The sequence below is a fragment of the Musa acuminata genome, chromosome BXJ3-2 (assembly GCF_036884655.1).
Source record: "Musa acuminata AAA Group cultivar baxijiao chromosome BXJ3-2, Cavendish_Baxijiao_AAA, whole genome shotgun sequence".
NCBI lineage: Eukaryota > Viridiplantae > Streptophyta > Magnoliopsida > Zingiberales > Musaceae > Musa > Musa acuminata.
In genome coordinates, this window is record NC_088350.1 from 27,047,407 (window position 1) to 27,071,422 (window position 24,016).

A 24,016-nucleotide genomic window follows, 5' to 3' on the forward strand; every position below is an offset into this window, starting at 1 on the left:
CATCTCGAGGGATTTTTAAGGGGCTGACTTCACTGTCTGTCGAAGCCAACCAAAATTATGGTTGACTTTGCTGTCAAGCGGATGGGCAAGGCTGTGAGGTACTACTGTATCAAAGCTTATGTATGAACGAGGAGTTGGGGTCGGAGCTGACCCGAGTCCCGAAGCCTTAAATTCTAATGCCGGCATGGCCGACATGCTCTCCGGATGAGGTGCTCCCATCACAAGTACAATCCTAGGACTCTAACCCAATTTGACGCTTGCAATATATGTATATTAGGAGTAAAAAGTCAAGAGTGGGATGAGCTGAGTTGATCTGAAACGACAATGAGTTGGAATTGGGACCCGGCCGCCGTGTTGGAGGACCAGTGACAGGATTCTTGTGGCTAGGCTTTACGCAGCCGTAACAAAAGAGAAGAAGAAGAAGAAGAAGAAGATGGCGGAATCCACAAAGGCGCAATACGCAATCTACCCACTGTGGACAAGAGTGGAGGAGGGAAAGCCGTAGCACAACCCAAATTGTTCTTTCCTTCCTGATACGATTATTTTACAGGCCAACCGCCCACTATTAGTAAGACGGAAAAGAAAAGAAATAGATGAATCAGAAAAATAGAATAAAAAATGTTGTGCTTGTATGTGTCCTAAAACTGTGAACCCAAAGGATTGAAACTAAGTGCAAAAATAATGAGCGCTTCATGCTACGAACTTGGCTGCTCAATCTTTATAATCAGGCTGCCAGTCTCATCGACGTGATCCACGGGCATGCCCTTCTGCGGCGGCGACGGCAACGCGTCGTTGACTGCACCGCTGACCACGCCGGTGAGCTGCTGCGCCCGCTCCGCCTGCGTGATCCAATCGGTCCTCTTGATGACTAGGAGCATTAGCAGGACGCATGTGGTCTGCGCCGCCAGCAGCCCGAGCCAGAGCCCTTTGAAGTCGAGCCCGGTGAAAAATGCGAGCCCGACGGCGACCGGCATCCCGACGGCGTAGAAGGAACCCAGGTTCACGTTGGCGCCGACACTTGGCCGGGCGCTGCCTCGCAGCACCCCGCACCCGGTGGTCTGCGGGCAGTTCCCGAACTCGCACAGGCCGAGGATCGGCAGCACGGAGGAGGTGAGCCCGAGGATCGCTGAGTCGGCGGTGAACATTGTGGCCCACGCGTGGCGCACCGAGACGGAGAAGCAGAAGGCGAAGAGGCCGAGAGCGAAGCTGCATGACAGGCCGACGGTGGCGGCTCTTCTTGCTCGGTCGGGTCGGTTTGCACCGAGCTCGTTGCCGACACGAGTCGAGACGCCGAAGCTGAGCGAGGAAGGGAAAATGTAAATGAGAGAGGTAGTCTGGATGAGAATGCCCATGGAGGCAACGGTGGCCTGCGGGTTCAAGAGAAGGCCGCACAGGATGATCATGATCTCGTACCACCACCACTCCAAGCACACAGAGACGCAGCTGGGCACGGCCAGGTTGAGGAGGGGTCTCCAGTCTCTGAAGCACTCGGTGGAGAAGGAAAGCCCGCCGGTGCTGCGATGGAGGTCCGAGAGGTAGATATAAGCTACGAGGAAGAGTACGAGATTGACGTTGGTCCAAACAGAGGCTAGCGCCACGCCGCCGATGCCGAGGCGAAGGACGGAGACCAAGAGGTAACTGATGGGCAGGTGGAGGGCGACGGAGATCGCGGCGCATGCGGTGAGAGGGAGAGTGATGGACTGGGTGCGGAGGTAGATGCGAAGGGGATGGAGGAAGGACTGGAGGAGGAGGTCGGGGAGGGAGGCGTGGAGGTAAGCGCTGGCGGCGGCGGCCAGCGCCGGGTCTTGGCCGAGGAGGAGGAGGATGGGGCGGATGTAGAACCAGAGGAGTGCGATGGGGAGGGAAGCGAAGAGGAGGAGGAGGACGGTGCGGTGGAGCGCCAGGCCGAGGAGGCGGTGGCGCTGCGCGCCGAAGGCCTGCCCGCATATGGGCTCCATGCCCATGGCGAGCCCCGAGAGGACGGAATAGCCGGTGATGTTGGCGAACCCGATGGCGAGGGCGCCTCCGGCGAGCGGCAGGTCCCCGAGGCGACCAAGAAACAGCATGGAGATCATGGACCGGGAATAGAGGAGCAGGCCGGTGAGGACCATCGGCAAGGCCAAGCTCAGAATGGACTTGGCTTCTATAAGAGCCAACGTTACGGAATTCGGGGGCTTCGGCTGTAGGACCGGCGGCACGGTGGTCAGCGGCTTTTGGACGTCGACGACAAAGGGGAATGTGAGGAAGCCATGAGGATTATGGTGGTGGTCGCATCGGTACGGCGAAGCAGAGCTGGGGTTGTCAGGCACGAACATGGTCGGCTCTTTAACTAGTTTGATGCAACCAAGTTACAAGGAGAGGAACAAAACGGACACTGTTGCGTGCAGGCTGAGAAAAGGAGAAGAAGGGAAGAGGCTAATAGACGATGTTTGTCGTCTCGTCTCTGGAGTAGAGCGACAAGGGAGACGTTGCCGGGCCTGCATACAGCAGCAGGCACAGCGAATAAGCTGTGGGAGAGGGATTTTGGCTCGGAATGCCTCTAATTTTGGTGCAGAAGAGCCAATGGGGAAGTGAGACATGGTGTGAGGGGGTATATATAGCGGGAGACGACTTGTTTCACGTCAATCGATGGCCACTACGGGAGCAACAAGCAACGCCCAAAAACTGGACGGTTCTTCTGCCGCTTTCTTGGTTGCGTCGGCGCACACGCGTACGGGGCTCAAAACGGGATGCGATTCCAGGGGAGAAGAATTCCGGAGAATATGTTTTGACTTTTCTTTGGTGGGTATTCGATCGAGTTTTGAAGCGTGCGTTAAGTTCGCCGTTTTGACCTTTCTTCACACTCTGCACACCACGCGGACGAGAGATGGCAGCCGCTGTCAATGTAGACTTCCCACTCACGGCCCATACGTTGCGTAATCCCGTCCTTCAGCCTTTCAACATTTTGACACCGTCAAATTCTACCTCCTCCTCCTTCTCCTCCACTCTTGGTGTGATACCACTTGCGATCGTCAAGTGTGGCACAGACCAAGCATAACACCAGAATTGAGGTACAGGTTTCAGTTGCAGGTAGGTGAAGGAAACATATCGAGCCCATTGCCAGCACATTTTGATTTCTTGCTTTCCAGTTGGCGATCACACGTGAAGCTTCCTCAGTGATGATGGGAATATACTGACTGTGCTATGATGTGGTGGTAACATGGAGGAGGAACATATCGCATGCATCGGCAAAGTCAAAACCAAATCAAGCTGTCTCGATTAATCAGAGCTCACATGCAGGTGGAGGAGAAGGAAGCGCGGAGATTTTGGCTGGTGTTCCGAAGCTTCCTCGTGCATGGAGAGTGCCCCTCTCTCTCTCTCTCTCTTTATATATGCGTCGAAGATTTCCTTGTAGTAAACGGAGAAGAAGCAGGAAACTCTAAGTCCCTGTTTTCTCTCCTCCCCTGTTTTTGCTTGCTTCTCCTCTCGTGCATCTTGTGGCTAAGGGTTGATTGGTGCCATGTGAATTCCACTAAATGTGTATCTCGTGCAATAATATGTGACGGCAACGTCGGATTTGTCGCGGAGACCAGGGTGGATGCAGCACACAGAATGTTTCAGCTTCAGCGGAGGATAAATAGATTCTGTTCCACCACCACCGCCTGAACCCTACCCAGCCGAGTAAAGGCCACTCTCACCAACGCTGACAACGCCATGCGTCACTGTCCACGGAACCACCGTGAACACAAGGATTGGTCGACAACCATGAGCAGGTGGCAGCTCATATCCGGAACTCATATGCTCTTCGACACGCTCGCGCACCGGACTGGGAGTACCCGAACACACATGCTTGGATACGTACACATGGAATATCGCTTTCCAATGGAAGGACCACGCAATGGGTTGTCCCGTGCCTCGACGCCGTGTAACGTGGCCGGCCAAACCTTGCTTGGCATCGTGTGGTGGGAGATGGTTACAGCTTGTTGCAACCTTGAAACCAGCAAGGCGAAACGATGGTTGCTCGGAGCTTGTCGACGGGACGGATAGGGATGGCTACTGGTCTTAGTATCGTCTCTCAGAGTGGCCGTCATAAATCTCCTCTTGTTCGAGCTGGAACATACGATGAGCTGCTTGTTTGCATCTGAATTATAAGGTGGTCACAAGCTGCAGGGACCAGCATTGAGTTGCCATAATAAGGGCTCCAGAAGTCCTTTACCTCCCTGTCGTTTGTGAATCGAGTGAGAGATAGCAGCAGTCTCTCTGGCGCTGCACAGATACCGCAAGGAGAGGTCAGGGCGCAAACAGGGGAGAAGGACAGAACAATCGTCCCATATGTCAGTCCCAAGTATCCATCGATATTCATGTCAGCGATCCAGAACTCGTTCATTCCATATAAGTATCTTTTCCGTGAAGATCGTCATTAGCATTCGTTTCTCGATCATAGATCGACAAGCCTTGCTCAGAAGCGAGCTTGGGGCCTGTCAAGGAACTGACGGCAGCATCCACAGTACTGCGGAAGCTTTCTTCGAGCTGACGCTGCTGCACTGATTGGAAAACGACAGGGTAAATGATTTATGCGTGTCCATGAAATCGAGCGGAACGCTTGAAGTATCTTAGACAGGTCATAGCTGTTCCCGTGTCATCATTAAGGTTAGTGGTTGTGGGAGGTTGACTTGCTATTAGTGATCGATAATTTTTTATCGCAGGTAGTTGTGCGAGCTTGAGCAGCTGCTTTAGGAGGATGAGTGCCGAAGAAGGTCAGAAGATCCTCTCCGGGTAACTTTGACTTGTCTGCTTGGTCAGAGAAGACGTTTACGTTGTTGCCACAAGTAGACGTCTTTGGCAATCGCAGTCTTGCCATGGTGGTATTCACGACGGTAGTCCGACTCCATCCTGTTGCTTGGCTGATGCAACGCTGTTGACGATATTGCTTGGCTGATGCACCGCTCGCGACGTCTTTGTCTGCTGCCTGAATGTGGAGCTCGTGATGCACGCTCTTCACCTTTGTGATGGAGGTGGGAGTCGTCGGCTCAGACTTTATGAGTCTCTCTACCGTGTGCCGGAAATACTTCCAAATGAAACGTGACTCGCCATATGAAATTGAATCGTGAGAATATATTTAACCCTATATCGATTGAGAAGTAAATAAATATCTTGGATCGATCCAAAAGGACGAAATCGTATGAACTCATTCCTCGTGGGTCCTGAAAATAATGCTGATAGTCCTGCGCACCAAACTGTTACTTTTGACAGGGAGAGACATCGGATCTAGTGGTATTTTTCTCGTAGTATCTGAATCTTACGTGTCAATCTATGGTTCAAATCTTTCTCACTGCTCCTGCTTTTATTGTACAAGTAGGAGAAATAGATATGACAAAATCTTTCGAGAAATCTGTCTAATTACAAAACTTTAGTAGCCCGAGATCCAAGTCCATGTTCCTCAAGTTTTGAGGGCCCATAGTAGCATCAAATATCTATCAATCAGTGGAAAGAACCAGCATCGATTATGCGAAGAGCTACAGTTTCTTGGCCTTTGATTGCCGTGACAAGAACAGCAGGAAATCTGATTCACGAGGAACATCCGAGTTGTTCAAATGAGGCAAAAACTGTGCGGTAAACGGAGCAGAGGAGTCCAAGAGCAATCGAACATGAGGAGTGCAGCCGTTTGTGATACTGCAGCACAAATGGCACAAGGGATGTCACTCGTCTGCAGATACTGCAGCCATTACTCATCTGCAGCTCTCGTGTGCATCCACTCAAGAACCAAGAACCTCGTCATCGCATACTGGGCATGCCTGAAACAAAGGTAAGATGACGAAGAATAATACTGACCTTTTATGTTAAATCAAAATTCTAGCTATAGAGGTTGCATGAGAAACTTTGAATGACTAAAGAAATGTGCATCTACAACATATAGAAATTTGTAGAATGAGAAACCGAATTGCATGTTTATAGGTCAGAATGGGGTTTAGAGTAATCAAGCTCCTTACACCTACTTTGAGTTCTTTTATGAGAACTATGGTGTCCCATACGATCTCATTTCTGTACACCAAAAGAAGCTTCAACAATGGCGCAGCGCGTTCCCTTTTTACAAGATCATATATCCACAATAAGTTGTGCAGGGTTTATTTTCCGAAGAATAAAACAGTATCACCACTTTAAATCCAATCTAAAGTCCTGCTTGGCAGGAAGTTACAGGAAAAAAAACATGATGTCCTTCATACTCCAGATAAAGCAATGCTAATAAGAACAGAACCTATATCGACGAGCGCAAAATAATGATCATCGAAATGGTAAGTACAGACACATACCTTATTAAATCTTAACCATCTAGTTATACAATCTTTATGGTACTGATGCTGGCAATGTAACTTAATAAACTTATCTCTTTTCTTGTAAGCCATGCAACATATCACACATCTGCATGCAGCAACATCATCAGTGTCACTTGAGAAGGGAGTTCAAATCTAAAATTTGATCATTCCGAATTACAGTAGCAGTTTCCTGCTTTTCACTTCTACTGACTTTCGTCGATATGAAAGTTCACAATTTTTGTTTGATTTGTACTTTTGTTGGAGTTTCATTTATAAAGGTCACTGTTTTCATTATAATGTATTCAAGAACAAAAACTAGAGCAAAACATATCAGGATATGTTACCCAGAGACTCACAAACAGAATAGATCCAGACTCACAAACTGCTACTGATCGATTATAAAAATGTTGAAAAGAATAAATGTCTACATTTCCATCATGAACAAGTTCATTACGGTCGATGACTTGTGTCTTGGTTGCTCTTTTGTTTAGGAAGGATATGTCTCTCACATACAAGATAGAAGAAACCAAAGTACTAGTTTGACCAACATCTTAAAACAAACTTGAAATGTCAAATGTTCAGCAAAAGCTTTACATCTTATGATATACTGTGCTGTAAGTCCTAAGGAAAAGTATAATGTTGTACACGATAAATAAACAAATTAGATTAACACATACTGTTATGTTTGTCTTTTTTGGAAAATAACCCTGCTTTGTATGTTGAAGATTGCAATAAGGAAATCGACTCATCTGGTAATCCTCTGCTTTCAGTACCTATGGTTTCACCCCATTGTTGCAACTCCTAAAATTGCAGAAAGGACTTTTTCAGTTTTGATTATATAACGAGTCAGCAACAGAAATTAAATACAATTTATGCAAGATTAAAGAGATGTACATAATTTAGTCTCAAGCATAATGCATATATGCTTATATAACTGTATAAGAAATCTTAAATACTATATTGAAATATACAAAATAACAGTTTGTCAGACTTTAAAAAAAAAGGCTGATTGAAAAAATGACATTTCCAAAAAAGTTGATCAGATACCCATTTAAACTCCCAAAGACAACTTGTGATATAAATGTTATCAGAAAGCAGCATGTTGACATCAAAATATCTTTAGGACTATTTTATGAGTACAATAGCTGCCAATGATCACTATGAATAGCTAAAGAGTGACATTTGATAAAAGCTGATCGACTGCAAAAGAGAGCCATTATGTGCTGATCAATCAGATCAGAAGCATGATCTATATCTTGCTGCTTTCTCTTGTTGGAGCTAGGCTAGTCTCAAAGTAGCAGCAGTATTATTTATACCAGTATAGTATAAAAAATTATACAAGATACCAGGTATAATATAATAAGTTATATTCAATATACCAACTGATTTATCCAAACTATATGCCAGAAACAACCATAACAAAGATCAAGTTTCTTCTCAGTGCAGTTGATATTGAACTGACTAATGGATTAAAAAAAGAAGCGATAGTAAGGGCAAACAGACCTCATAACTCATATTGTCTAGTTCAATATCTTCTTCTCTTCCCACTTGTGCATCATCAGTAGCAAGAATTTAATTTCAAATACACAATCAACATTCTGATAAGGAACACTAGGTATGATCCGAAGTACCTGAGAAGATGTGCTTGCAGAATTGCACTCAGCACTTGCGGTGAAAGATTGTGCAGGAGTGATATCTTGAACAAAAATTATTAAATAACAAATGTTAGCAGTGGAATTACCAAATCTTCAACAAAATACATCAATACATTAATGACACTAAAAATAATCCACAAGGTCTCAGTTATAAGGAGTCAGCTAATGGACCTCTTCCTGTCACTGAACTCTGTTATAAAACTCAATATCCATAAAACTAAAAATTGGATTAGTAATTGCTAATGATGCCAATACTTTTTTTTTAAGATATTGGCCGAAGCAGCTATCAGAGCACCTCTTTTTACCCTAAGAAATAGCCCTTCAAGATTTTAATAGTTGTAACACCCCAAATAGTTTCACATCATTAACATGGGATTAATATGGTTTCGAGCCTATCGATTTATAATGGGCTTTCTCTTGTGATAATTGATATTGGAACAGATCTAGTACTAGATATTATGGGGAGACATGATTAGAGAAAGAAACTTGGATGATGCCTGTGGCATATCATAACGTGAAATCATCACCACTGCACCAGACCTTAAGTGTAACCAGGCATGACTATGAGCTATGCATTGGCTTTGGGTTTTGGTGAGCGTGCAAAGCCCTTAACCAAGGAATATAATGATACCCCAACGGCAACATGGTCTCAGATATATTAAATCAATGGATTAGTTTTCTCATTGGATTGGACCATTGAATAGTTCGTTCTTGAGATGCTTAACGGCGAATAACTATAACTTAATTTACATCATAGAAGTAGAAAAATAATTTAACCTAAGGCATCGGCTCTTGGTGTAGCTTTAGTTCTTGCTAAACTGATGAGAGGCTGATTATTTGGCTGAATAGTACAGATAGATTCACACGAAGAAGTGAGACTGATGGATTAACTATTTGACATAAACTTGCTGTAATTATTAAAATAACACATCATATTTGAATATTATCATCCATAATCATCTAAGGTCAATCCCACAAATGAAAGGTGAGAAAATTGAAAAACTAATGTCGTAAGAATACAGGCAAAGAGGTTATGAAATTAATTCCAGTTGAAAAAATAATTTGAAAAGGGTATGATGTTGCTTGGAAAAGATATTTACTACTAGCTTCAATTCTGGTAACTTCACCAAATGAAGTATCAGCAAGCTGATTCTCTGACGCCTGCAGTTCTCTATCTAATGCCTCATCAAGAGCTAGCTGTTGCTCAACTCTAGCCATTCTTGAAGAATTTCCTTCTCCCATGTTTCTATCATGACCATTGTTCAGCCTAGAACTGCCACCATGAACATTTCCTTGGAACGATAGATATAGGCTTTCCTGAAAGAAAAGTTTGCCCAAACTACAAGAAATTAAAGCTAAAATTTGTTTCCTTAACAATGAATAAATTCCTGTTTCGTAGCACAAATTATGTAAATATTTCATCGCCAAAGTGGCTGTTTCAGTTCTTCAACACAATCACACATATAAATGTAAAACTTGATTGTGTGTGCGTATATACACAAAATTGTTCACAAGATAAGCCATCGCACCCTATTATAAAAGAAAGAAAACAAATATGTAGAGATTTGAGGAATAATTATTCTGATAGAGTTATCTTCTTGTGGAGTCAATAGTTGTGAAACGATTTTGACTTGCTCTTTAGCTTATGAAAAATCAATCCTTGTTCACACAAGAAGTGGTAACATCAGACAGTTACACGATAGTTGCTAGATTTATGGTCACAGACGATGCGAACAATTGTCTCTAGAAGGTCAAATTTTTTTGCAATATGAAAGAGTTATGGAAGACACTAAGTAGGAAGATTTATTTCCATTACACAATGTTAGAAACAAGGATTTCTGAGCACTGACCACCAGCGAGGCAAATTATGTAATGCAGGTTGTATGTGCCATTAGTTTGCAATCACATGCCAAACTTTTCTTCATGATTGTAGGCGAGCACATGATCATTATCATGTCAATCTTCATGGAACTGCATGGAGATATTCTCTCCACTTGTGATGGCATGGCCGCCTAAATTGATCCTCCCAAATGCCACATTTTTGGGGCGGTGAGTTCAATTATGATAATATTTAATTGCTCAATTTCTCTATAAAATTGCCATTAGAATCTTTGGAAAGTGTTTTCTGAATTATTGAATATGGATAAATATACCTGATTCAGAACTCCCCTTCTGTTTTCTTCAAACAAGAATTAGTCTGGATGATACTTTCTTTCACACAGTATGGTAAAGAATAAAGACAGTCCTGAACATTTTAGCTGACAGAAAGGCATACCGTAGCCAGTAGCCATGGCATATCGAAGAAGGAAGAGTTAGTTCGTAATGTTTATAAGCCAATTATCGGTTCAGCAGATAGTCCAATTCTGCTAATTTATGGCTAAAAAGAATCTTGTAAATTCCATGTTCTCCCAAATGCATCCGCTTTTGCAGAACATTCCAACTACAACTATATCGCCCGATTATTCTTTTGAGAGAAACAAATGAAAAATGAAGAACACCTACCTGATCCTGAAGCTCCTCAACTAATGCAAGGTCATCGTGATCATGGAAATAACCTCCAAAATTTTCTTCCACCACATAAGGTGCTGGGACATTCTGTACCATGATGGCGATGTACTAGGGGAAAATTTTCCAAATTTTAGTGCAGAGTGTCATTAAAACTTGGTCTGCCTATATCTACAAGGTTGTGCCAAATACATATACCTTGATTTAAAAATTCTGAAGGCTCATCACACAATATCATAGGTAGCACTATTGTGCAACAGTAACTTAAAATTATATAAAGAAGAAGAAGAACAGAGTTTTAAGCATCATGTAAGCAACTTTTAATGTTTAAGTACTGATAACCATCTATACACAATGGAGTTTAATAATTTCAGTAAACAAAACAACTTTGAAAAGAAAAAAACTTAACAGTTTGATACTTCTCAGCAAACCTAACAAAGAACAGAAATATTCAATAAAGTAGCAAATGTTCAATTGCACACGGCAAAAGGCATCACAGTGTTGTTTGACGAGAAACATGGTGCCAATACCATGTCAAAATATTAGGTTTTGGCTTTAAGCTTTGAAGAGCACTCGGAATTTAAGTAGGTAGTTGAGATATAAAACTGGTAAATCTAAGAATAATACAAATGTAAATCTCATTTACGTTCCATAATAAGCCTCAGAAGACCAACCAAAAATAAAAATATTTTCACTATATGTTAAAATGTATTCACATGCGCAATGGACGGAAGATAGCATTTTTCTCATCCTGATCTACGGATTTTAAGGAGATACAACTATGGTTATCAGGTAAATATAGGTTAACAGAAGAAATTCAGCAAAGCAGCGTTTCACAGCACGGACATGAATATAAAATTGAAGCAAAAATAATCATAAAAAAACCATAACATGACTCTAATGGTACGCCATCTACAACATCTTCTCCGACATCTGGAGGTGGGATGGGGAGGAGCAAATTTCACTCTAACTTTCACGACAAATAGTTCAGCACCAAAAAACACACAAAAGGCCAACATCTACAGTATCTGGAACACCCAAAGATCCTTCCTTTCCTCCGAACGGATTCTGAAATACTGGTCGCAAGAGCAAAATATCCATCCAAAAGTAGAAAAGAATCAAAGTTGACAAAGCTTAAAGATAAGACTTGACGGCCAACAAAACGGCTCAAGAAACGATCTTTCTCGCAAATAATGAACAAATAACAAGATACTCAGCTGGATTCAAGGCTAAGCACTCGAAAATTACCGAGGAAAACAGACAATTCTGACAGCTGGTGGGATCCCTCTCTAATCTGTGACTTCCGGAGTCCATGGCGTTGACATTTGATGGGGGAACAACGAAGATAAGACATGACAACGTCTGTTTTATGCTGCATGAAAAGAATTTCAATTGTTGATGATTTCCTCATGTTTTTGTCCTGCAATATAATTCAAAACTCACCAATGGATTTGGTTGCGTTTCTCCTTGAGCTCATTGCCATGGTTAAGCTAATTTCATGAGATTGCGTTGACTTCTTCAAGCCCCCTCAAGCTGGTGAGTAGAAGTGCATGAACCCCTACCTTGAATCCAAAACTCATCAATAGATTTGGTTGCCTTCCTCCTTTAGCTCATTGCCATGGTTAAGCTAATTTCATGAGATTGCGTTGACTTCTTCAAGCCCTCTCAAGCTGGTGAGTGGAAGTGCATGAACGCCAAACTTAATCCAAAAATACAAAAAAAAACTTATTTGGATAATGGTTTAGTAAAAACATTGCTGATTTACAGTGAAGAGGGATTTTTCTTTTTGTTATATAAGAGCTTGAATAGTAACTTTTTTTAAGATAAAATGATAATCAATTTTAATATGGTTGGTCGGTAAATAGAAGTCTGGATTATGTGTCGTATGGTAGGCACTCATATTGTCACTAAAGAGTTGTGGAGGCTTCTTTAAGTGAATGCTAATATCATAAATGAGATAACTATATGAGTTTCATAGCAATGGAGTAACATTAAATTGATTCTTTGAGGTCCAAGATAAATATAAAATTTAGTTATGCCTTTTAATGGCATAACTATTAGCATACTTTATTAACAACATAAGTGATATATGGTCGACTGAAGATTAGATAATATTAAATTCAATTTCATTGGTCGCTAATATGATCATTAAGGAAGATGAGAGGTTCGATGGCCATGGGGGTGGATAGAGAAGTAGAAAGTAGCATTTGAGTTTGGGTTAAAAGGCCCTTAGTGTATTCACTTTGCCAGAGAAAAAGTTTCCTTCCATACGACACATAATTATCTAAGTAAATAGTGTCGTGGACCAAAGTATTTAAGTATAAATTTCTTATTCAATTTATGGATGAGACTTTGAATGAGAGATATGGAACTACTCATCAAAATTACTTCATCTACCTAAACAAGAATAAAATAATAATAATATTTTCTTTGCAAATAAATAAGGATGTGTTTGCTTTACTAGAATAAAATCCAAGAGTAAATATAAATTGAGATCTTTATGACATCAAATAATCCAATTTGATACTATGACTAAAGAAAAAATAATCCGAATGATCGCTGCTTTAATCACTTTACTGAATGTTTCTTCGTAAGGATGGAGAACTTGTGTGAGTAAGCGTGTCTTATATCGCTAGATTCAACCATCTTCTTTTATATTTGATTCGGAAAACCCATTTTGAACCAACACCATTGGATTGGTTTGTTGAGGAGGAGGCATAAGGTTCCATGTCTTATTGTCGTGAAAAGTAATTAATTCTTCTTCTATTGCTGTTTTCTAATGTGAAAATTTTAGAATCGTTCTTTTATAGGACATATTTTGGTATCGTCCACATGGATCCAGACAAGCAGACACAATGATGCAGACGTGAAACCTCGATGTAGCGTGTAACACATACGTGACGGGCAGTCGCTTGTCGCCCCCTCCGTACGAATGGCATCATCACGGTACAATCGTCCCGAAAAGCTCAAGGTTGTGCCGATCCGTGCAGGTTGGTCGGCGCTTGTATAGAAGCTAAAGTTGATCGTCCGAGGAGCCCGCTACAATTAATTGACCTTGTACGACTAACTCATCCTCGCATATATAAAAGCTAACTCTCCTTAATCAGGAGGGGGAGGACTTCGAACACTCAACTCTCTCTCTCATTTTACCAAAAGCTAACTTAAGCTTTGGAGGGATCGAGTCAGGAAATCCTCCTCCTGACCTTGACCTATGTGTAGGAGTCTAACGACGAAGAAGCAGGTCACTCACCAAGAGAGAAGATCGTGCTCGGGGGATGAGGCTCGAACTCGACCTGACTCGACGCTCACCCTTACCATCTGAGTATCCACGTGGGCGACAACCTTGTACATCTAAAACTAGATTGAGCCGTGCTAATACCTCGGCTGAGCGTAAAGGTTCACCAACATTCTTAAAGTCTTTGGCTCTTGTGTAGTATAATCTTGAATAACCGTGAGTGCTTCACTCGGAGAAGGTTTATGACTAACTACATAGTCATCCAAGTGACTAGGAGTCCGTTTGGTGCTTATCGATCGAGACACATTGGCTGATGGTACTCGTTGCACCAATATAGGTGGTGAGTCAACGCTATTGTCTTCTAAATATGAAGTATTTTGGTTATTTTGAGGATAATTATCCCGTGTATCTTCGTCAACTTCTGTAGTAGTGTTTTGTTCATCCTATTGTTGATGAGCATTTTCAATATTTATATGTAAATTGGCAAGAAAAATCATTGAGAGGAGAAAGCCAAACGGCTCGAAAAGTTGCAGTTGCTGTTCGCAGTTGCAGGTCGTCTTCGATCACAAGAACATCCATTGCTTGTCGAGCTACTTTGCGTTTGGGAGAAGGGGTCAATCGACTCCAACTTGTGTTGATCTGATGTGTGATTGAAACATGAAAGATGTTGGTGATTATAGTTTGGATGACAACATGGTGTGACCATTGGGTGCAAGAATGGAATTGATATGATGTATTAATCTCTGTTCCAACTGATGACATACATCACACTTTCTGTGATGCTTTCTCAGTAGAAGTTACAGTTCATGCAAAGCCACACTCCTTCATCAGCTTCCCTGTACATACATGGTGGCATTGGGAGGAGGATGGGGAAAACGGTGAGCTTGATTGATGTCCATGGCGAGGGCCAAGTCCTTCCTGTCGCTTCCTTTAAAGCCGCCACCGGCAGGAGCTTGGTTGGTGCTGTTGCTCGTGGCGGTGGCTGCGAAGTCTCAAGTAGCTTGGTCGTCTCCGTCTCAGCAGACCTGCTCTGCGAATCTTGGCCAGCTCGCCGCATGCGCTCGCTTCGTTGTTCCTGGCCAAGTCACAGGGCCTCCCGGCGAACAATGCTGCGCCTCTCTCGGACGCGTCGACCATGGCTGCCTCTGCGACACCCTCAGTATCATCGCTCGCCTGTCTGCTCGCTGCAACCTCCCTCGGATCACCTGCAGTATGCTTTCAGCTCATATATGCTGATCCTTCTCATCTGTTTGTTCCTCCGGCTTGTATCCTTGATTTCTGGATGCGTACAGATCCCTGAATGCTGCCTTTGTCGAGTGGAATCTTGGCTGGTTTTCTGTGTTCTCCTTTGATCTTTCAGCAGTGTGAGGATAGTAGTAGAAGTAGGCATCAATAAAAAAGACTGCTTGCTTTTATGGATACTATGGAAGCTGTTAATTGGCTGATTGATACAGATAAAACACAGTGATGCTTCACTTCATTAATAAAGATGCTAATTTTTATGCACATAATTACTGTAGAATAAATGTATGAAAACAAATAAAATACAGATTTTGAATTATTTTTATATTTTTTTAATAATGAAAAAAATAGAGAGAAAAATGTAATATCAATTGAAGTATTTAATGTAAAAGATCGTACCAATTGAAGAAGAAATTTGAACGCCCAAAGCTAATTGATAGGCCTTAAGCCCGGCCCAAATTTAAGCCCATGAGTTGCAGGAAGTACGGTCGGCTCCCTCTAATCGCCATGAGTCCCAACCCTTCCGATTTGGCGCCGCCCGTCCGCCGCTCAGGCTCGTAGCCTCTCTCTCTCTTGATCCCTCTCTCGGCTTCTTCGCGTATGTTGAGATATCTGGGTTGCAGGCTTCCGGTGCATTCATCATGTTCGGGTCCAGGGTTTCGGGCAGAGTGCTTTGCGCCGCTGCCAGGTCGGAGTCTTCTGCAGCTTCTTCTGCTGCTGCCGCCTCTTCCGCTGCTTCAACTTCGGTTAGGAAGGCACAGAATCCGCTTGAGGAGTTCTTTGAGGTGGACAGAAGCACGGATGAAGAAAAACCCGTCATTTATGGTGCCATCCTGATTCCTTCTTTTATCTTTAGAATCACTCTCTGCTATTGCCTTGTCTTATTTTGCTTTAAGATCTCCCTTCTATTTCTCGTAGTAATGATACATTTGGTCGTACCAAAGTCTTCATCTTGCTTTTGTTTCTGTAAATGGTTGCTTTAACTGTTCGCGTAGCACAGATATTTGTGATCTGATTCGGTTTATTGAATCCCAAATATTCTCAGAATTTTTGCTACAATCATTCGACAGATTTAACCTTCTTGATTGTCTTGCAGTGTCACATCCACAACATCACGAAGACAGCAAATAACTCTCATGGCACAGTAATTTAGTTGGCAACAAATGACTCTCCAATTGGACTTTGTTTTCACTGTTCTGCATCGAACTGACATTGATGCGTTAGTTTCAATGTTCAGGCATTGCTAGACTTTGCACTGAACACCTGGAATTACTATGTCATTAGTTTGTGGGCCAAAATGTCGATTCCCTAGTTTTCTAATTTTGTCATAACTATCTTTGTTCTCCAGAATCTGTTGTTATAGCCTGAATTTTAGTTTCATCAGCCTCTCGAATAACCCTAAGAAACTAATGGAATTGCTTTTGTAACACCTTCCATAGTCTCCAGTCTTCAACACAGTTTCAATGTCATCTTTTGCTTCTTTTTTGTTTTTAAAGTACTTCTATCTTTTTTTCTAGTCTCTAGTTTCGGACAAAGAACCTGTTATACTCCTCATAATCCTAAAAATATTTCTTTACCTTATTATGTTCAGAACATTAGCTTTTTAGTCATTACATTGACAATTTTTTTTCTTAGCTTCTAAAAATCACTCTACATGTTTCTTCTTCTTCTTCCCCTTTCAGTTCTTTTATGGTTTTGGTTGCGCTACTTTCATCTTAGAGGTTACCAGGTGCCAGGCACAATTTTCTATCTGACTGATCCATGTATTGCGGGTATATGGTTCTTTCGTGTTGGAGATGTTGGATCTAGTATTATTAAAGAATAACCATACACTGTGTGATTGCCGGTTTACAAGAATTATATAGCATATTATTGGTAACAATTATGTAGCATAACATATAATACATGTTATCATCTTAATTTTTTTGACCTTTATACAGGTCGCAGTTGGAAGGCTTCTGAATTGCGTCTTAAATCTTGGGATGATCTTCAGAAGCTGTGGTATGTCCTTTTAAAGGAAAAGAACATGTTGATGACTCAACGCCAAATGCTTCATGCTCAAAACCTTCGGTTTCCTAACCAAGAACGTATTCCAAAGGTATATGTTACCTTTACCTAACTATCATTTCAGGATTTGTATCTTTATTATTATTTTTTGTTTATCTTCAATTGTTGAACTACTAGTGATCTGACTTTTGTAAATATCAAAACAGACAAGACACTATGTAGTGCATTTAGGTGGATAATCCATTGAATCCTGAACCTGCTTTTATCTAGATTAGCTACAGCATGACATATTTTGGTTTTACAACTCAACGAGCTGATGTTTCTTTTGAGTTGGCTCAGAAATGGTTGCAACTATGATGGTGTTGTCATCCATAGATTGACTTTATTTTGTTTCGTCTGCCATGTTCTTGTTTCCTGATAAAAAATGGTGACAATAAAATTGCCAGCAAGTCTCTTTGTTCTCATGTTGATTACACTCATGGCCTCTACCATCAAAACTACAGCATCTTGTGGAATGTGGAATAACTATACTGGCCATAAGAACATGCAGCTTATCTATACACTATGGCTTTTTTTTTATTTTTTTTTCCGTTTTTAAATAATATAAATATATTGCTGCTACTGTTCGATAGAGACTTTCTTCGATGCTTTTACAATTAAAGGACAAGATTCTAGAGCTACCTGACTGCAGTATTTAGCTCTCTTTCTGATGATAAGCATGAATGTTAATTGTAGGCAAGGAAGTCGATGTGTCGAATAAAGCATGTGTTAACCGAGAGAGCCATTGCAGAACCTGATCCAAGGAGGTCTGCAGAAATGAAGAGGATGATAAATGCCTTGTGATGCTCTTATCTATTCCTTTCAATGTGTTAAGCTTTTCAATAAGAACATATTGGGGATTAAGCTCCTTTTTTGTCCTAGAAAGGTGCCGTCGGTGTACGATTTCTGCTTAGATCCTTGATTCGCCTAAAACTTGAGGTTGAACTTGGCATGCACAGATGTTGTAATTTATTTTTCTTGTCGAAATGCCTTTAATAGGATGACATTCCTTTTCCCTTAAAATGAATCCATGTTTAGATTTTGATAATGTTATTAATAACTATAAATTTTTATTTATAAATTTATCTTTTAGATCAATAGCAATTAATTTGACATATAAGTCAGTCCTTCCCCACAGTACCAAACACCTCTTCATACTTAAATGTGCTTTTAGGTGAAGAGTAGAGACCAAAGTAAGCAGCAAGTTAGGTTTTAATTGACATATATTATATGTGTTGGTTAATGTCTGAGTTGAGAACAGAGATCAGTAAAGGAATGTCTTGGCTCCACCAACCATGTCTACTTAGCTTTGTGTAATATATGCGAACTTATCAGGCCAATATTTTCCTTTAACAGTGCAAGGCATGTTAGGTGAGAAATGGATTGGGTTTCAGGCAGGCTGAAGTGGTAGTGGGGAAGAAGAAGGTGACACAAGATGGAGAGTGAGGTCAACTTCTGTTGAAACAAGCTCTCCCTACTTGGAATAAATATTTGCTTGATAAGCTTTGCACTCTTCAAGAATGTTATATATGCTATATATGTAATGTTAATTAACCTTTTGAATCGTAGGCGACATTTCCATTCTTCACTGTCTCACACATGCATGCACCATGCAAAAAGGTTTCAGTAGCGCTTGGAAAGCAGTCTCCTTTGCTGATGCATGCATGTGCTGATTCCTAATCCTGTGACAGGGACCATTGAGGAAGCCATTAGAGCAGCTCGAGAGAGAGAGAGAGAGAGAGAGAGGTGCATGCTCGTATCATCCTTACCAATGATATGCCGGTCATGGAGCTTGGAAAGACGTCTAAATCTGCTTCACTCGAGGCCATGACAGCGTCGATCGATCTCCAACGCCATTCAAATTCGAAGGTAGTAAACAAAGCTTCCTCTGCACACGTTAATGTCTTCCCCACTTTCCTCCACACCCTTCAATCTGCGTTCAAAGTCGCCAGCAAATACCTTTGGAAGATTCCAATGCAGTACCAGGAATTAATGTACAGTCAAACAAACGGGTCTTTTTGCTCCTCAGATGTAAAAGGAATTTGATGAAACACCTAAAGCTATTCCCCATCGCTATCCATCTATGCTCCCCTCCACAATGGCGATCGAAGGCGAGGCCTTCATCCGCCACCTTGGATCTCTTCTCTTCATGCGCGCACAAAGTGGGGCTCGACCAGCTTGTCTTCCATTATGGCGTCGCACGCGTCCACTCTCCCTCGAATCCACGATCCGGTCGCCCTACGCCACACGTGTGACGCTCCTGATTCGTCCTTCCTTTGCTTCACGTGTACACATTCCCTTGCGCGATGGTTGACTCGCACTGTATGCGCGTCCAGGCAGCAATGGACAAAATGGCTAGTTTAATGTGTCACAGAAGAATCACCCACCACCATTTCTCTCTTTTGAGCACCAGCAGCCACGTCCCAGTCCTCGTGTTAGGTCTTCTTCCTCCTCTCCTCCCTGTTGTTCTTTGGTGTCTTGGATCATCTGTGGAGCTTTGCATGGATACTACCCAGTGGCCTCAGGTAAAGATTGCCCAAACTTTGATGAAACTTATTTTGGATCCATGTACCTACCGATCGTAAATTTCTCCGGTGGATCGGTGTGGATCTGCTGTGCTTTTTTAGGGTCGAGGCTCGAGATTGATGCACAGCTTCTTTTTCTTACGTTGATTCCCTTGAAGAGATCTCTTCTTTCATTCTCTCACATCCTTTCCTTGGTCCTTAAGCTTTTAATTCTGTCACCTCGCCCCTTTTACTCTTGAAAGCAGCAAACCACTTTGCTTTTCTGCCTTTTTTCTTCTTCTTTTATCTCTGGTTTCTTGCTTTTCTTTTATCGTATGCAGTAAAGCAGTGATATGTTCTTGTCCAGAATGTGTGATTTCTCTTCCTTCTTTTCCTCCCTCCAACCATTTCCCTTCCGATCTGATATATGTGAGTGTTTAAGTCCGTTTTCTCCTACTCCCTCTCTGATTTAGTTTGTACAAATGGGGATTTGGTGGTGTTGGTGCTCTACAGGGCGTAGGGATGATGATGATGATGCCCATGGTGGATTTTGCTCCCTCCGCCACAACCGCCACTGCTGCAAGCAACACATGCACGGGAACCAGAGCACAGCTGACGGAGAGTACGAGGCCAAGGTCGCACAAGGAGCAGGCCCTCAACTGCCCCCGGTGCAACTCCACCAACACCAAGTTCTGCTACTACAACAACTACAGCCTCACCCAGCCCAGGTACTTCTGCAAGACCTGTAGGAGGTATTGGACTGAGGGTGGATCCCTAAGGAATGTCCCTGTGGGTGGTGGCTCGAGAAAGAACAAGCGGTCCTCCCACTCCTCCGCCACCGCCTCGACCACCACCACCACAAAGTCCACCTCCTCCATCGCATCAGCATTAACAACCGCCTCAACTTCCAAGAAGTTCCCCGCTGACCTCATCCCTCCATCGATCTCACTCTCCGCCAGCTCTGAAGCTCCCAAGTATTACGAGAGACAGGATCTCAGTCTGGCCTTCCGACAGCATGGCCTTCCTGAGTACAATGACTACCCCAACCTGGAAACCAGCAGTGCCAACAGCAGCAGCGGTGCTCTGTCTGCCATGGATCTACTGAGGGGTGGGATGACTACAAGAGGCCTCGGGTCTTTCATGCCGATGCCGGAATACCCTACTGGATTCGGATTGCAGGAATTCAGGCCACCTACTCTTAATTTCGATTTGGATGGAACTGCCGGAGAGAGCAGGAGCTTGCCCGGAATGCAGGTAAGTACCAGCGGTAAGCTGCTGTTTCCCTTTGGGGACGTGAAGCCGGCTGTCCCTTCAAACATGTTCGCAGAGCAGTTTGAGAAGAATAAGGGGCAAGCTAGCGACCCTCCTGCGTTTTGGAATGGTATCATTGGAGGAGGAGGAAGAGGAGGAGGCTCATGGTAGAACAAAAAGATAGAGAGAGAAAAGCTTTCTTAGTGTCTAACAAGAGACTGTGTTTTGATTCATGATGGTGGATCCGATCACGCTGTTTGCAGTAGTTAAGGCCTAAGTAGAAAACGGATGATACATATTTATGTTCACTTGTCTTCCAACTCTTAGCTTCTCTTATCCTCATCATTGTGGAGTACATCTGAAGCTTCATTTCATGTTGGCTTCAACTTAAAGTAGATTTCTGTTGTGTGGTCATAGGAAGGCCCTTTTTCCTTCCCCCTTTTTCTTTTTGCAGGACAAGCATGGCCATAAAGAAGGGCAAGGAAAGAAGAATGGTAAGTCAATTTTATATGAACTGTGGACTACTGCAAAGATCCTATGGACCAAAAGAGAAGTGGCAAACGGAAAAGATCACTCATATGTGCATAAGCATGGAGCCATTGCCCGACTCATAGTAATCTGTGGACTAGTGCAAAGATCGTATGGATCAAAAGAGAAGTTTTGAGAACAAGAGAGTCGTACTAGATGCAATATCTATGTAATGTTCGATGAGTTTCACTTCTTTGTTTGCTCTTCCATCTGCCATTTCTATTTTGCTTTCTCGTCTATCAGGCCTCAGCGGTCATGTCTCACCACCCCAACTCAAGATTCTCCCAGCCTTGAAAGCACAGACAACCAGCATACTCTTTTTGCCTTTGATTCGCATCGTAGTATTATATATTGCATTAGGCTCTTCGTTGGATTCCTATTAATATCAGAAGAGGTGCTTTTCCTCCTGAGATCGAGCATGAGATCATGGTGAAAGGATGCCTACGTTGGAACAAAAGCTGGGAACCAGTTCATCTGCCATTCTCACCTAATGATTCCTAAACCCACCAACACATTCCCGCTGTCCCATGTATGATTACACCCTCAACGTGCTTCCTACTCGAACAAAGGGAGAACGCACCTTTTCCCCAGGCATTCATCTCGCTTCTCGAGGTTGGGTCCCCATGAACATTCCCCTAGGGTTGGGAGCTGAGGAATTACATCCTTCGACTATGATACTGTGCCTTCTTTTCCCTGCTACACGTATAATATAGATAATTAACGAGCTTGAGATCAACTTAAGAATGTGAAAACCAGTGTTTGGGGTTGAACTGGTGCGTGTACAGCCCAGCCACTGTACTCTTATATCATATCACATGCCATGCATTGTCCTAATGGTACGTAAACAAGAAACTTGATGCTTTTGAGTATGATTTAAGATGCCGACGTACGTTTACTTTTAATTAGGAGCTTGGAGATTGCAAAACCTGTAGATGCTACATGTTTGAAGAAATCTGGAGGGCAGAAGTATTTGTTTTTCTTTCTCATAGGCTTCATCAACGCACATCATCATCCTTAACCTTTGAGTAATATATTCATCATCTTTCACTGTGGATGTGGAAATTCTATGTTGTGGTTTTGCTTCTAACTAATGTTGGACAGCTAAAAATTTATCAGATCGGCTTCTTTCGTTATCATTGGACAGCTAAAGGAGTTATTGAGATGTTGTTACAATGGCCGCTAGAAATCCATTTTCTAATCTCATCCTTCACCTGCAGCACTTCAGTACTGATCCGAATTGCCTACTTCTATATGGAAAGAATCATGTCATGCATACACAAAAGAATACTTCATCGTCTCCTCTCAGCGTTGCATATCCAATCTGTCATCACGCACTGAAGCACATCGAGCAGGTGCAAGGTCTCCGTGTGTTGGGCATGTTCTTCGTCCATCGGAGGGACTCTTCACGAGGTAGAGTGCACTAAATGCGATGTTTTCATTGGGGAAGCAACGCATGGGCGTCCCATCAGCACTTGTTGGCCACAAGAAGGACGAGAAGAAGACAGAAGTTGACCAGCGATGTATGAGAGGGGGAGCATCCAGGAAGAGGAAGAAACAAATAGGAACCGACAATTTTGGGTTTGTGTTGACCGGATATATGCGTTTGACCTCATCGTATCTAAGCAAAGAAAGAAAAATTAATAATTATTCTTCATAAATTTCTTCGACAGTGAGAATATTTTTGGACAACTTTTCTAACCCTTCGGCTACACTTCCAATTATTATCCACGAATCATTCTTCAATCTTGGCAAAATTCTCATCTGGAAAATGCATGATGACTTATACACAGTAGAAAATCTAATCGACACCCGACCTCCTGCAGTATCTGCTTCATCAATCATTTGACACATCATCTGGCACGTCCCTGTTGACGTACCTCATTAGTGGCTAGTAAGAGGCCACCTAATAGTATCTACCCCTTAAGTTAATCATCAGTAAAGAGAGCTTTCTGAGCTCATGCAGCAGCCCATCGATCTTAAAAGTTGCAGTGCTGTATGCATGTAATGGTCGACAACTACGAGCATGAAACGAGTGACGCTTTCACGTTCTCAGAAAGCGTTTGGGAAACCAATATTAACTCAGTCTTCCTTCTTAGCTGATAGCCGAGTTAGGTTCTCAGATAAAGCGAGAACATTTACCAAACCTAAAGATGAGCTTTGCCCCTTTTCCATGCACCAACCATTAAGGTAACACCTTATCGTCTTAGAACTGACCTAATTCTACCCTGAGAAGAAAGTGTGGATACAAGGTGGGGAAGATGAAACCTGAAAACCTGGTTGGTGCGCTGCGCCTCCGGTCATGTCTCCTGTGGGCGTCGTTTTCAGGGGACAAAAAAATATCATTGTTCGTCATCATGGAATGATCTCGTACGGCGACCGTCGAATCCTATCACTAGGGATAAAGTTTCTGTTCGTGATAAAGGTCTGTCAAGTGAATGGTAAGCGAGAATGATCCGATTGGCCTATGGGTATGTTGTCATCTAGCAAAGTTGGTCAGTCGATTAGGTTCTTGTTAGGTACTGCATGCGTGCGTGCAGAACTGTAGTGCTTCCTTTGAGATCCATGATGATGCATTTATGCTTATCGCTCGAGCTGTCAAACATAAGTTCGATCATCGTCTTGTAATCTTAATCACTTCTCCTGTAACCTTTTTGTGCAGAATAATTCTACCTAGTCTGGCATACGATATGCCTGCGACGAATGAATTGGTATGAGGCCTGATGAATCGGGAAGAGGTTTTGATGATCCTATACAAAC

The 24,016-nt window shown here is 42.7% G+C and overlaps 4 protein-coding genes across 14 annotated transcripts; 2 read left to right on the forward strand and 2 right to left on the reverse strand.

The window, feature by feature from the left end:
* Positions 1 to 502: 502 nt before the first annotated feature.
* On the reverse strand, positions 503 to 2,590 carry LOC135631050 (protein DETOXIFICATION 49-like). Its single transcript, XM_065138431.1, has one exon. It carries the CDS (start codon positions 2,313 to 2,315, stop codon positions 696 to 698), a length of 1,620 nt encoding a protein of 539 aa, XP_064994503.1. The 5' UTR covers positions 2,316 to 2,590; the 3' UTR covers positions 503 to 695.
* A 2,703-nt stretch (positions 2,591 to 5,293) lies between these two features.
* Positions 5,294 to 12,143, reverse strand: LOC103975907 (uncharacterized). Of its 10 annotated transcripts, XR_010494350.1 has the most exons (8): positions 11,897 to 12,143; positions 11,702 to 11,825; positions 10,451 to 10,564; positions 9,049 to 9,265; positions 7,925 to 7,989; positions 6,971 to 7,094; positions 6,291 to 6,399; positions 5,294 to 5,774 (listed from the first exon to the last, which is right to left on the reverse strand). XR_010494350.1 is itself a non-coding variant. In XM_065138885.1 (7 exons), exons 2-7 carry the CDS (start codon positions 11,765 to 11,767, stop codon positions 5,755 to 5,757), a joined length of 603 nt encoding a protein of 200 aa, XP_064994957.1. In that variant the 5' UTR covers positions 11,768 to 11,825; positions 11,897 to 12,143; the 3' UTR covers positions 5,294 to 5,754. The 10 variants fall into 10 exon arrangements, 7 of the variants coding, with proteins under 7 accessions (XP_064994957.1, XP_064994956.1, XP_064994958.1 ...); XR_010494349.1 differs by having other exon boundaries at positions 6,291 to 7,094; XR_010494348.1 differs by having other exon boundaries at positions 5,976 to 7,094.
* A 3,314-nt stretch (positions 12,144 to 15,457) lies between these two features.
* On the forward strand, positions 15,458 to 17,999 carry LOC103975906 (uncharacterized). Of its 2 annotated transcripts, none has more exons than XM_018822138.2 (4): positions 15,458 to 15,483; positions 15,554 to 15,755; positions 16,871 to 17,028; positions 17,673 to 17,999. In XM_018822138.2, the coding sequence occupies exons 2-4, from the start codon at positions 15,572 to 15,574 to the stop codon at positions 17,778 to 17,780; spliced, it is 450 nt and encodes a 149-aa protein (XP_018677683.1). In that variant the 5' UTR covers positions 15,458 to 15,483; positions 15,554 to 15,571; the 3' UTR covers positions 17,781 to 17,999. The 2 variants fall into 2 exon arrangements, with proteins under 2 accessions (XP_018677683.1, XP_018677682.1); XM_018822137.2 differs by having other exon boundaries at positions 15,475 to 15,487.
* A 1,267-nt stretch (positions 18,000 to 19,266) lies between these two features.
* Positions 19,267 to 21,105, forward strand: LOC135631229 (dof zinc finger protein 1-like). The gene is made up of 2 exons (XM_065138716.1): positions 19,267 to 19,501; positions 19,994 to 21,105. Exons 1-2 carry the CDS (start codon positions 19,283 to 19,285, stop codon positions 20,900 to 20,902), a joined length of 1,128 nt encoding a protein of 375 aa, XP_064994788.1. The 5' UTR covers positions 19,267 to 19,282; the 3' UTR covers positions 20,903 to 21,105.
* The last annotated feature ends 2,911 nt before the right edge of the window (positions 21,106 to 24,016 follow it).